This window comes from Pan paniscus, chromosome 13 (assembly GCF_029289425.2).
Source record: "Pan paniscus chromosome 13, NHGRI_mPanPan1-v2.0_pri, whole genome shotgun sequence".
NCBI lineage: Eukaryota > Metazoa > Chordata > Mammalia > Primates > Hominidae > Pan > Pan paniscus.
The window spans coordinates 136,601,744-136,614,186 of NC_073262.2; the positions used below are offsets into that span (position 1 = coordinate 136,601,744).

General features: G+C 47.6%; 1 protein-coding gene across 1 annotated transcript in view; it reads left to right on the plus strand.

Moving 5' to 3' along the window:
* Positions 1-12,443, plus strand: part of TRPM8 (transient receptor potential cation channel subfamily M member 8) — a 93,957-nt gene that overhangs the window by 35,907 nt on the left and 45,607 nt on the right. Inside the window, exons 12-16 of the mRNA XM_055109243.1 lie at positions 1,809-1,904; positions 3,148-3,277; positions 5,132-5,277; positions 8,217-8,329; positions 8,732-8,948. Coding sequence (XP_054965218.1) covers positions 1,809-1,904; positions 3,148-3,277; positions 5,132-5,277; positions 8,217-8,329; positions 8,732-8,948 — 702 coding nt within the window. The remainder of the gene's footprint in view (positions 1-1,808; positions 1,905-3,147; positions 3,278-5,131; positions 5,278-8,216; positions 8,330-8,731; positions 8,949-12,443) is intronic.

Consider the following 12,443-nt stretch of genomic DNA (forward strand, 5'->3'; position numbering starts at 1 on the left):
AATTTTTGTATTTTTAGTAGATATGGGGTTTCACCATGTTGGCCAGGCTGGTCTCAAACTCCTCTCCGCGTGATCTGTCCACCTCGGCCTCCCAAAGTGCTGGGATTACAGGCATAAGCCACCGTGCCCGGCCTCTTTTTTCTTCTTTTCTTTTCTTTTCTTTTTTTTTTTTTTGAGACAGAGTCTCACTCTGTTGCCAAGGCTGGAGTGCAGTGGCCTGATCTCAGCTCACTGCAACCTCCACTTCCCAGATTCAAGCGATTCTTCTGCCTCAGCTTCCCGAGTAGCTGGGATTACAGGCGTCAGCCACCACACCTGGCTAATTTTTGTATTTTTAGTAGACACGGGGTTTCACCATGTTGGCCAGGCTGGTCTCGAACTCCTGACCTCAGGTGATCCACCCACCTCGGCCTCCCAAGTGTTGGGATTACAGGCGTGAACCACCGTGTCCGGCCTCAGGTTTTCTTAGTTGCAGAGCTTAGTGTGGTATACTTTCTGAAGGTATCTAACAGGGAATAGGGGCAAACAAATAGCTGCATGCTCCTGTCATAGTCCACCAGCCATGATCTGCTTAAAATAGCTGCCTGCTGCCCATGCGTGTGAAGGACTGAAGAATGGACACGTGTTCTTTTGTGAGTAAAAGGGGAAGTGCATATTTTCAAAGGGATAAATCTGGATATTCACTGGAGACAATTTTGTGGCTGTAACATCTATAATCCTGCAGGACTTCTCATTTTAAGTATAGGAAGGCCCAGTTTCCAATTGCCAGCACCTGTAACTCTTTGCCGAAAGTTTGTCCTGATCAGAGCCCAGTAGTGTACAAATACCCCCACTTGAAGGAGCTGACTTTAAGGTTTGTGCTCTACTCTGGCTCCTAGAGTTGGCTAGTGGGGCTAATCTCTAGTTATCCACCAAGAGAATTGACTTGATAATGCACTTTTTATTGGGTTCCCTTTTGTTCTGGTATCATTTCCTCAGTTCTCCATTGGTTTCCTTGAGATCGCATCCAAAATAAACGACTTGCCTCAAATCCTTGTCTCAGATTTCTTCTGGGGAAATCCAGACTAGGTCATTATCCTTTGTAATTATGGAATTTTTAGAGTGCGTGTATGTGTGTTGCAAAAATCTAAATGCATTAGGTGTTTGCAGGAATTGGAAGTGTTTAGGGAGCCTCTGTTCGACTATATTCATGTGAAATTTCTCTGCAATATGCATAATATGCCTCATGCATTTTATACACTGGTAAAACCTGTAAAGAAGTTGAAAAGGAATATATTATATATATCCATTTAATTGTTTTCTATCTGAAAAGTTTCCCTTGAAAGGTACAGAATGGTGAATAGGAGCTGGGATTCTAATTGATAGGTTAGGCATTGAATCTTTGAATAACAGTCCAAAGAAATAAGCCACAGTTTTATGTTGGGATAATTGAACTTAAGCCATAGGAAAGTTGGAATCTAGTTTGAATAATTTTTTTCTAGAAGAGAAACAGAGTTATATGATGAGAAGGAATTGCCTTCTGTCAGCCTGTCAGGAGTCATTCAGTTTTCAAATTGCTTTCAAGGCTTTTTTCACCCTTTATACCTTTTCATCTAGTTGTACTTTGTCTTCTATGACAGATGAAAGATTTGGTGTCAAAATTAGACCACCCAATGAGTTGCAGAGATGAAAATCCCATCACTGTACTGTGAGAATGGAGTCATGCACAAAGCCACAGAGCCCTCCAAACACGGGCTACTCTCCTAGGGCTTCCTGATCCCAGAACAGTTTCTGTTTGCACATGCTGACCACATGCTCTAACCCCCCAGGACGTGTCTCCTATTACTCGGCACCCCCTGCAAGCTCTCTTCATCTGGGCCATTCTTCAGAACAAGAAGGAACTCTCCAAAGTCATTTGGGAGCAGGTAAGTGCCCAAGCCCACATCAGATTTACACCAAATATATGCTTTGTTATAACAGTTCCGATCCTCTCAAAATTCGCATGCCTAATATAAAACATCATCAGTGAAATGGGATGTCTGAGGTCAGATGAACATGGTCTCTGTTCCATGTTGGTGAAGGAGTGCTTGGGAGGGACTGTCCCCGGAAAGTAGTCAGGCTTGGGGGGCAGTCCAGTAGGCACCTGCTTCTCAGGTGTGTGTGGGTGTGTGATTGTTTTCCAAGTGGATGAGGTATTCACATTTGATTTTAAAAATTAATTTCCAGCTTTATCGCATTATGGACAGGAGGTAGGGCCTGTAAAAAATTCCGCTTTGGAAAGTTTGTGGAGAATTTTCTTTGTGATTTAGCATGTAAGGACTTTTGTAAATGGTTTATGGACACTCACATTACTTTACTTTGAGAGATAAGCTTAGATATTGAATATTGAATTCACATACTCAGTCTTAAAGTTACGTTGTTCAGGTCTTCTGTGTTCTTACCCAGGCCCCACTCAACCTTTGAGCTGTTCCAGTATGAGAGTGAATTAGACCTCCCACTATCACGGTCTTACTGTCATTTCTCATGGCATTAGTCTTAATATTTTTTATATGGTAATTCTATGTTCAAGACTGTGAACATATTCAGGTTCCAAGTTATTTTGTGTTCATTAAAAATTTTACTTTGAATCATTATGAATAGTTCCTAGGTTGAGCTTCGGGCTCCCTGACCCCAGAGCAGTTTCCATTTGCACGTGTTGACCACATTCTCTAACCCGTCCCATAAAATTGATTCTACTATTTCCTGCTTTTGCCATGAATGTTCTTGTTGGACATTAACGTTGACTTGACCACTTCAAGGGATTAAGACTTAACCTTAGGCTGGGCTTGGTGGCTCACACCTGTAATCCCAGCACTTTGGGAGGCTGAGGCTGGTGGATCACCTGAGGTCAGGAGTTCGAGACCAGCCTGACCAACATGGCGAAACCCCGTCTCTACTAAAAATACAAAAATTAGCCGGGCATGGTGGTGGGTGCCTATAATCCCAACTACTCGGGAGGCTGAGGCAGTAGAATCACTTGAACCCGGAAGGTGGAGGTTGCAGTGAGCCAAGATCGTGCCACAGCACTCCAGCCTGGGTCACAGAGTGAGACTCCGTCTCAAAAAAAAAAAAAAAAAGAAAAGAAAAAAAAAAAGAATTAACCTTAAAATTCTCCACCCCCCTAAAAAGACCAGGGGCTGCACTCTGGCAGCCCTGGGAGCCAGCAAGCTTCTGAAGACTCTGGCCAAAGTGAAGAACGACATCAATGCTGCTGGGGAGTCTGAGGAGCTGGCTAATGAGTACGAGACCCGGGCTGTTGGTGAGTCCACAGTGTGGAATGCTGTGGTGGGCGCGGATCTGCCATGTGGCACAGACATTGCCAGCGGCACTCACAGGCCAGATGGTGGAGGTCCGTGGCATGTCCAAGCTCCCCAGTCTGATTGAGGGCTGCAGACCACAAGGTCTGGATGCGACAATCTCCTTGGTCCTGGCACATATGGAATTTTCCAAGAATGAATGTGGGAAATCTTGGGCTCTCTGATCCCATGGCCAACCAGGGCCATACCCAGGCCCAGTTCTAAGCAACTCAGGGAGCACTGGACTATTATTTTTTTGGCGGGGTGGGGGTGTTTCTGGATGCCGTTACAACATTGTGACAGGGCTGAGATTTTACCTGACTTGTGCCCTAACCAGTTAGCCTGCCAGTTTCATATGCACACACTGCCAGAGGACCCAGCCCCTGGGCCTGCGACACTCATGGTTTCTTACTCATGGCAAAAGCAGCAGCCTGAGCAGCATCTGGGTTGCTTCCCCTTGCCTCGGTTCCCAAGGGATAACTCGAATAATGGTTGCCCTGCAGCTCCCTGAAGTTAGCACACGCTGAGCTTCTATCAGGGCTGCAGCTGAGATTACTTATTGCCTGGAGTGGACGATACTGCACTAAGCATTACTCTCCTGGCATGTCTCAGGACGCCTGACTGCTGTTTGCTATTCAGTCCTCGAACAAACCTTGTCAGTGCCCTTTGCACAGAGGCCTCGATCATTCAGGAAGGTGAGAAATCCAGAACCGATTGCCTCTAAACAGCATTTTAAATGAGAATTTCAGGCCTGCTCAGTTTTTTCCATTTTCACTTGAGTGTTAAGTTTGCAACGAGGTATTTGCATCCAGGTTTTTCTAGTGTCTTATCAAATGTAAACATGCTCATGAGTTTAGCTTGTCCATGTTGGAAAAAAGGTGTCTAATTATTTCTTTTAATTTATTAAAATTTCAAAGCAGTTTATTTCTGGATAATTAGGCAATGGCTCCTAATAGTTTTACTTTAAAAAAATTTCCCTGAAGATCTACACTGCAATTTCTTTGTCATTAGGTGATGAAATGTAAGCACACACTAATGCAATAGATCAGTGTTTCTTTTTTTTTTTTTTTTTGAGACGGAGTTTCGCTCTTGTTGCCCAGGCCGGAGAACAATGGTGTGATCTCAGCTCACTGCAAGCTCTGCCTCCTGGGTTCAAGCGATTCTCCTGCTTCAGCCTCCTGAGTAGCTGGGATTACAGGCGCATGCCACCACACCAGGCTAATTCTTTGTATTTTTAGTAGAGACGGGGTTTTGCCATGTTGGGCAGACTAGTCTCGAACTCCGGACCTCAGGTGATCCACACTCCTCGGCCTCCCAAAGTGCTGGGATTACAGGTGTGAGCCACTGCGCCCAACCTTTTTTTCCCTCTTTGCCTTATCTGCCAAACAACCTTGCCAAGAAGGCGTAGAGTTCAAATGAGATGGAGGAAGGGCTGCTCTGATTACGGGGGGGTAGGGGGGCGGCGGTGGGGAGGTGCAGAAGGTCTAGATCCCTTCTCAGTGGCTGAGGCTCTTCTGCCTGAGCCCAGATGGAAGCCCATCAAAGAGAGGGGCTCCCTCTGTCCAATGCAGCTCAATCCAGTGAGCAGTTATTGTCACCTGCTGCCATCAGGAGCTCTGCTGGGTTTGTCTTGCCTTCAGAAAATTCTGCTATTCAGTAACAAATTGTGTTGTGATGGCATTTTCTATGCCTTTTGTAAGAATGGACTCACGCACAGGCTATTTTTGGATTCAGGGGTTGGCTGGGGGTGGAAGCAGGACAGTTTCGGTCATGTGCAGCTCTTACACCAGCTTCTCTCTGTGCTGATGTTGCTGTAGAGCTGTTCACTGAGTGTTACAGCAGCGATGAAGACTTGGCAGAACAGCTGCTGGTCTATTCCTGTGAAGCTTGGGGTGGAAGCAACTGTCTGGAGCTGGCGGTGGAGGCCACAGACCAGCATTTCATCGCCCAGCCTGGGGTCCAGGTAAACCATACTCAGCCACCAGACCACACGGCCAGAAATGGGGCTTTTATGTCAGATGCTACTAGCAGCATTAAACAATAGTAAAAACAAACCTTATTCTCCAATATAAAAGCCATAGAAGGAGTGGTTTGGTGATGATGTGGGAGATGGCCGAGTATAGGCATTAGTCGAAATCCATGCTTTAAGAGATGGTGCAGGACAAAGAATATTCTTTGAGTTTCCACTAAGCAAACAACACAGCATCATAATTATGAGCTGTGTCTCTGGATCCCACTGCCTGGGTCTCCATCCGCTGTACCCCTAATGAAGTGTGTGATGATGGGCCAAGTTACATGAGCTCTCTGAGTCTTAGTTTCCTCATCTACAAAATGGGGATAGCAGCAGATAAAGGGTTATTGTGAAGATTTAAGGAGATAATATGTGAAAGGTGTTGGTCCTTTATTTAGCTATTGCTATTGCAGTTATTATTAGTAGTGATAGCAGTAGGGAAACTATTGTGAAATGGGTAAAAGCCGTCTAGAGGCTTTCTGCACTGAAGTGAATGAATCGTAGTTTGCACCTGGTGTCTCAGGCTGCAGAGCGGAGCTTTTCACCCACAGTTCCAGTTGTAGAAATGTGGGTGTGAGAAGGGGAGGGGGAAGGGAAGAGATGGAGGGACCAACGCTTGTCAGCCACAGCTGCTATACACTAGGCCACATTTCATCTTCACAGCACCTGTGGGGATGGGTGCCATCCCATTTCACTGAGGAGGATGCAGGAGCTCAGAGAGGTTCTGGAATGTCCTTCCGGCTTGCACTGCTGTGAAGTAGCAGCACTAGGATTGGCTCTCATGTTGATTGCCTGCAACTTTCATGTCCTAGACTTTCCATGATATCATACAGCCAAATGTTTATGAACAAAACCCATTTACTACTGCAACTAAGCTAGACTAAATGAGAGCATTGATCCATGACAAGGAGCATGCGGAGAGCGTCTTGCTATTGCTCAGTTTTAGCCTCTGCTGCAGTGTAGTGGGTAGAAGTAAGGCTGGTGCTGGAGTCGGGGTGTGCCTGGGAGGCTGGAGTGGCTTCCCAGGTGGGTCACACTCTACTTATGTCTTCCTGGGCCCCAAACCCTATCTCGCTTGTGTCCCAGAACTTGGGGCCCTGGGGAGTCTGGCTTTTACTCCTGTCCAGGTTCACAGATCCTGAGGTTTCAATCAGATGCCAGGTCATTCATTTCACTGAAAATCTTACTACCAGGCCACAGGATCACCCAGTGGGCCTGGCCAGGGAGTTTTCTTTCTATAGTCAGGGTGCTGTGTGGGGTCAGAATGCTGCCAGTGACCATGGAACCCAACCCAGTGCTGTAATTTCCGTGACTGGGGCCTGACAGTGACGCTCAGTGATGGCCTGGCATCTGCATCACCCCAGCAGAATAGGAGAGTGAGGAAGACTAAGCACTACCTGTCTTCGTTGCCCGCCACCCCCGCACCCCCTCCCAAGAAGCAAACCCCAAAGTGAGGTTGTCAATACAAGGAGTTTATTCTGGAGGTGAACCTGGGAAGCACAGGAGGCACCAGTGAGACAGGGAAGGGACAGGGACAGACAAGATGTGCTGATGAGGAGGTTGCCACTGTGGGCACCCGGGGCTCAGCCTGCCAGGGACCTCTGGGAAACCGTAGAACCGGCTTCAGTGTTGCCCGGCCCAGTGCAAAGCAGTCGGCCATTTACCCACCAACTGCAATTGGTTGTTTGTGGAAAGCTGACACCTTATTCCAGGACACTAGTCCTCATGGGTCAAGCACGCACCTGGCTGGAGTAGCCCTAGGCAGGGGCCCTCAGAAGCAGCCATCCTCCTCCAAGGGCAGGGCAGGTGCCCAGGGCCAGAGGGGTGCATGTCAGTCCCAGTCCTCCTAGCTAGCACTGAGAAGGCCTTGGGTTTCCCTTTTCCTCTGTTCCTGAGACACACCAACCTCCTTCTGCTTGACGGGCTATTTTTTGAGAGATGTGGGTTCTTTGATGTGGTCGAGTCTATGCTCCCCTGCTAACTCTCAGAGCTACTGTGAGTTTTCTAATTTCCACCTTTGTGAAAGTCCCTTCTGTCCCAACGTCAAGGGTTGATACAGTCTGGGGAGAGCTTTTACATGCATTTCAGCCTGAATTGATATCAAGACATCAACAGTCTCTCCCTTCCGAACTTCCTTTTAGTTTCCTGACAAAAGCATCACCTGTCTTTCTTCAGAAATGAATCCTTGGGGACCCTACAGGTGGTACTGGCTGTGCCTGTGAATTTGTGATCATTGAAGACAAAGGAGCCAGAAAGATACTTGTTTAAACTTACATAATAAAAATGAGAGTTGGATAAAAATTCCTAGGTTTATTGAATTTGAACGTACACAACTATTACTTTAAAGTGCACATAATGCAACTCAGAAAAAGACTTAAAATAAAACCAAGTTTGGCCAGGCATGGTGGCTCACACCTGTAATCCCAGCACTTTGGGAGGCCGAGGCGGTGGATCACCTGAGGTTGGGAGTTTGTGACCAGCCTGACCAACATGGAGAAATCCCGTCACTACCAAAAATACAAAAAAAAAAAAAATTAGACAGGAATGGTGGCACATGCCTGTAATCCCAGCTACTCAGGAGGCTGAGGCAGGAGAATCGCTTGAACCTGGGAGGTGGAGGTTGTGGTGAGCTGAGATCGCACCATTGCACTCCAGCCTGGGCAGCAAGCGTGAAACTCCGTCTCAAGAAAAAAAACAAAAAACCAAGTTTTAAATTGTTTTTTTTAACACTGCCCCTTAGAATCCAGGCAACTGGTATAAAAGAATAATGACATTAATTCAAAGAGCTGTGTATTTTGGGGAAAGTGTGGGGCAGGGAAGAAAGTTTGCATGGCATCCTGCATACAATTGTGTTAATAAGGACCTTGTTCTCTGTCTTTGTTTCCCTGTAGAATTTTCTTTCTAAGCAATGGTATGGAGAGATTTCCCGAGACACCAAGAACTGGAAGATTATCCTGTGTCTGTTTATTATACCCTTGGTGGGCTGTGGCTTTGTATCATTTAGGTACAAACCAAGGCACATAATCGTGTGTGAGTGTGTGTGCCAGTGTGTGTACATGCATCCACATATGTGTGCTCTCATGTAAATGATTAAGAAGCCTGGAACTTATGATGTTTACATTGTTGCCTATGAATTTGGTCTTGTTTCTCCCCTGACTTTTCCTGGGTTTCCTCTTAAATGGGTAGGGGTGGGATTGTGTCTTTAATATCTGGGGCAGAATGTGGATTTGTTAATTGCAAAATGCCAAGGATTTAATTGGGGTTGGGTCCATCTTAGGACACAGTTTTGCTCCCATCTCTTCCTCCTGGCTATGGGTCTGTATTTATCTATGTTTGGAAGGAGGGGAGGGCTGTGCCCATCCCATGCTTGCAAGGATGCTGACGATGCCCTTATCTCTGGGTCCAGGAAGAAACCTGTCGACAAGCACAAGAAGCTGCTTTGGTACTATGTGGCGTTCTTCACCTCCCCCTTCGTGGTCTTCTCCTGGAACGTGGTCTTCTACATCGCCTTCCTCCTGCTGTTTGCCTACGTGCTGCTCATGGATTTCCATTCGGTGCCACACCCCCCCGAGCTGGTCCTGTACTCGCTGGTCTTTGTCCTCTTCTGTGATGAAGTGAGACAGGTAGGGCTGCCATGACAGCAGGAACCCCCTCACTTCCTCGGTGGGAGGCATCTTTCTAAAGCCAAGAGGATTAGAAGTTGCTTCTGAAGTTCAAAAGTCATTATTTTCCCAAAATAAATGTTCTCTTTGGGTGCTAGTCCATGAGTGTGAAGGTGCATTTTCATACCCTTAGTAATTCAGTAAGGTCTCCTAGTACCAAGTTTATTCTTTGCTCTCTAATGAATGTTAATTGATGGAGATGAATTAGTCAGGAATGGGGGAGTGTTCAAAGAGAAGAGAGACCCTGGATGATAAACCCACCGCTGTCATCAGGAGTGGTTTGTGTTCCTGCCATTACTGTGGCATGATAAGTGGCAGGGAGCTGGCAGGACTTTTGAGCTAAGAGCATCTTAATGCCCAGCATGTCAGAGTGACAATGTTTTAAAGTTGTGTAAGTCCCTGTGGGTCTCAGGGAGCTGGTGTGAATTATTCATGGTGCTTTTCTGCAGTTTCTTGGGACCTTCATTTTTTGGCGTCGTCTCTTTACCGTTGAACCCAGAAGTCTAGCTCAGGACTCATGTGTAGCAGGCACTTGATTAGTAATGGTTGAAAAAATAAATGTTGATGGTGAAAGTGGTGTTATTCCTAAACCATTATGAAAAGTCATCCCAGAAAATCCTTTCACACTTAGCAGTTTACAAATTATTTGACAACTACTGTTGTTGTCGTCACTGTTGTCCCCTCTGAACCTAAATGCAAAAATACATCAATTCAGCAAGTGTGTGCTAGGCACTTACAGTTTCCGAGGTAGAATGCCACGTGCTATGATAGATCTGGAGGGGGCAAAGAGTGCTGTTCTTGCCCTTACGGAGTCACTGACTCGTGTAAGAATCCTAAGTTGGCTTAAACTTTCATGCCAACTCTGATAGACTTTTTTTTAGTGACTTCTAGCCATCCTGGGTTGAGAAAGATTCCAAGGGTCTGTCTGTTCTCAGCGGGAGAGCGTTTTGATCGATTAGTGATGTCTGCCATGGGTATGACCTAGGGGAAGAGTCCTGACACCAGTGCCCTGTGTCTGACTTTCCTTGCCTAGTAGGTCTGAGGTGCAGATGGGGAATGGAGCTGGGATGGAGGTGGAGGAAGTGTGTCCGGAATTGGTGGGTTCTTGGTCTCACTGACTTCAAGAATGAAGCCACGGACCCTTGCGGTGAGTGTCACAGCTCTTAAGGTGGCGCATCTGGAGTTTGTTCCTTCTGAAGTTCGGATGTGTTCGGAGTTTCTTCCTTCTGGTGGGTTCGTGGTCTCGCTGGCTCAGGAGTGAAGCTGCAGACCTTTGCAGTGAGTGTTACAGCTCATAAAAGCAGTGTGGACCCAGAGTGAGCAGTAGCAAGATTTATTGCATAGAGCGAAAGAACAAAGCTTCCACACTGTGGAAGGGGACCCCAGTGGGTTGCCACTGCTGGCTTGTGCAGCCTGCTTTTATTCTCTTATCTGGCCCCACCTACATCCTGCTGATTGGTAGAGCTGAGTGGTCTGTTTTGACAGGGCGCTGATTGGTGCGTTTACAATCCCTGAGCTAGACACCAAGGTTCTCCAGGTCCCCACTAGATTAACTAGATACAGAGTGTCCACACAAAGGTTCTCCAAGGCCCCACCAGAGTAGCTAGATACAGAGTGTTGATTGGTGCATTCACAACCCTGAGCTAGACACAGGGTGCTGATTGGTGTGTTTACAAACCTTGAGCTAGATACAGAGTGCCGATTGGTGTATTTACAATCCTTGGGCTAGACATAAAGTTTCTCCACGTGCCCACCAGACTCAGGAGCCCAGCTGGCTTCACCCAGTGGATCCCACACTTCCCTGCAAGCTGAGGGTGCCAGCTCTGGCCTTGGCCAGCCCAGAAAGGGGCTCCCACAGTGCAGCGGTGGGCTGAAGGGCTCCTCAAGTGCCGCCAAAGTGGGAGCCCAGGCAGAGGAGGCGCCGAGAGCGAGCGAGGGCTGTGAGGACTGCCAGCACGCTGTCACCTCTCAGAAGCGTAAGGTAAATGACTCATGTCAGTGTTGAACAGCAGGATTATCAGGCTTCACCTACCAGCAATTCTTCCCCCAGGACAGGGCCCTGCTATGTGCAGGGGATTTCCCTAACTTCGGATCAGCCACATGGGAGTCCCATGCACTGCCCTGGGAAGTCACAGCTCTGCCCAGGCCATGCCCTCGGCATTAGTCTGTAGGGCTGCCAAGATGAAGCACCATAGACCGCGTGGCTTTAATAACAGAAGTTCATTGCCTTATGGTTCTAGAGGCCAGAAGTCTGAGATCAAGCTGTCAGCAGGGCTGACTCCCTCTGGAGGCTGTGCGGGAGACTCCGTCCTAGCCTCTCCTCTAGCTTTCGGCGGCCAGCTGGCAAGCTTCACCATTCCTTGGCTTGTCGATGCATCCCTCTGATCCCTGTCCTCATGGGTGACTCCTGCATGAGTGATTGTGTCCAAATCTCCGCTCTTCCTGGGGACATTCATCGTACTGGATCAGGGGTCACCCTACTTCAGCATGACTTCCTCTTTACTTAATTAGTTATATCTGCAATGCCCCTGTTTCCAAACAATGTCACATGCCAAGGTACCGGGGGCTAGGACTTCCATGTTTGAATCTTGGGAGACACAATTTAACCTGTAACACCTAAAACGAGTCTCTTTCTCTTAGCTGCCATCCTACTTCCTAGCTCTGTGTTGTGCCTTGCTATGTATGTGTCAGCAGCAGCGAGGGAATGGGAATAGTCTGTCTGAGGGAAGCAGAGAAAGACTGAAGGAGATTCATCATTTAAAACAGGGTGGGCCCAGACCAGAGTGAGGAAGTGAGAGAAGCAGCCCTCATCCAGCTAGGAGCCCTGGAGCCACGGTGCGGGAGCTCACTCTGGGTGAGGCCCTGCGTTTTCCCTTCTCCCGACCTGGCGTGGTTTCCTCCACTCTCACTTGTGGTTGACCATGACAAAGACCCTTTTCAAAGGCATTTCAGGGACAAAAAGACAGCATTCCCAGCTTAGCTTTTGCAAGAGGGAGGGGCTGAAAAGGTGAGACTAGGGGCTTTGTAGCACTGGAGGGGGAAGTGTCCCAACACCCCCTACCTCTCACTCCCTCTGAGGGACTGGCTGATGTCTTATCACGGACTGGGAACAACTGGGACAGTGTTTGCCCCACAAGTGGGGTAAGTGCCAAATTTTTTTTGTTTTTTAGTTTTTTTGTTGTTTTTTTTGAGACTGTATCTTGCTCTGTTGCCCGGGCTGGAGTGCAATGGCGTGATTTTGGCTCACTGCAACCTCCACCTCCCAGGTTCAAGTGATTCTCGTGCCTCAGCCTCCTGAGTATCTGGGACTACAGGCACGCACCACCATGCCCAGCTAATTTTTGTATTTTTAGTAGAGACGGGGTTTCACCATGTTGGCCAGGATGGTCTCAATCTCTTGACCTTGTGATCCACCCACCTCGGCCTCCCAAAGTGCCGGGATTACAGGTGTGAGCC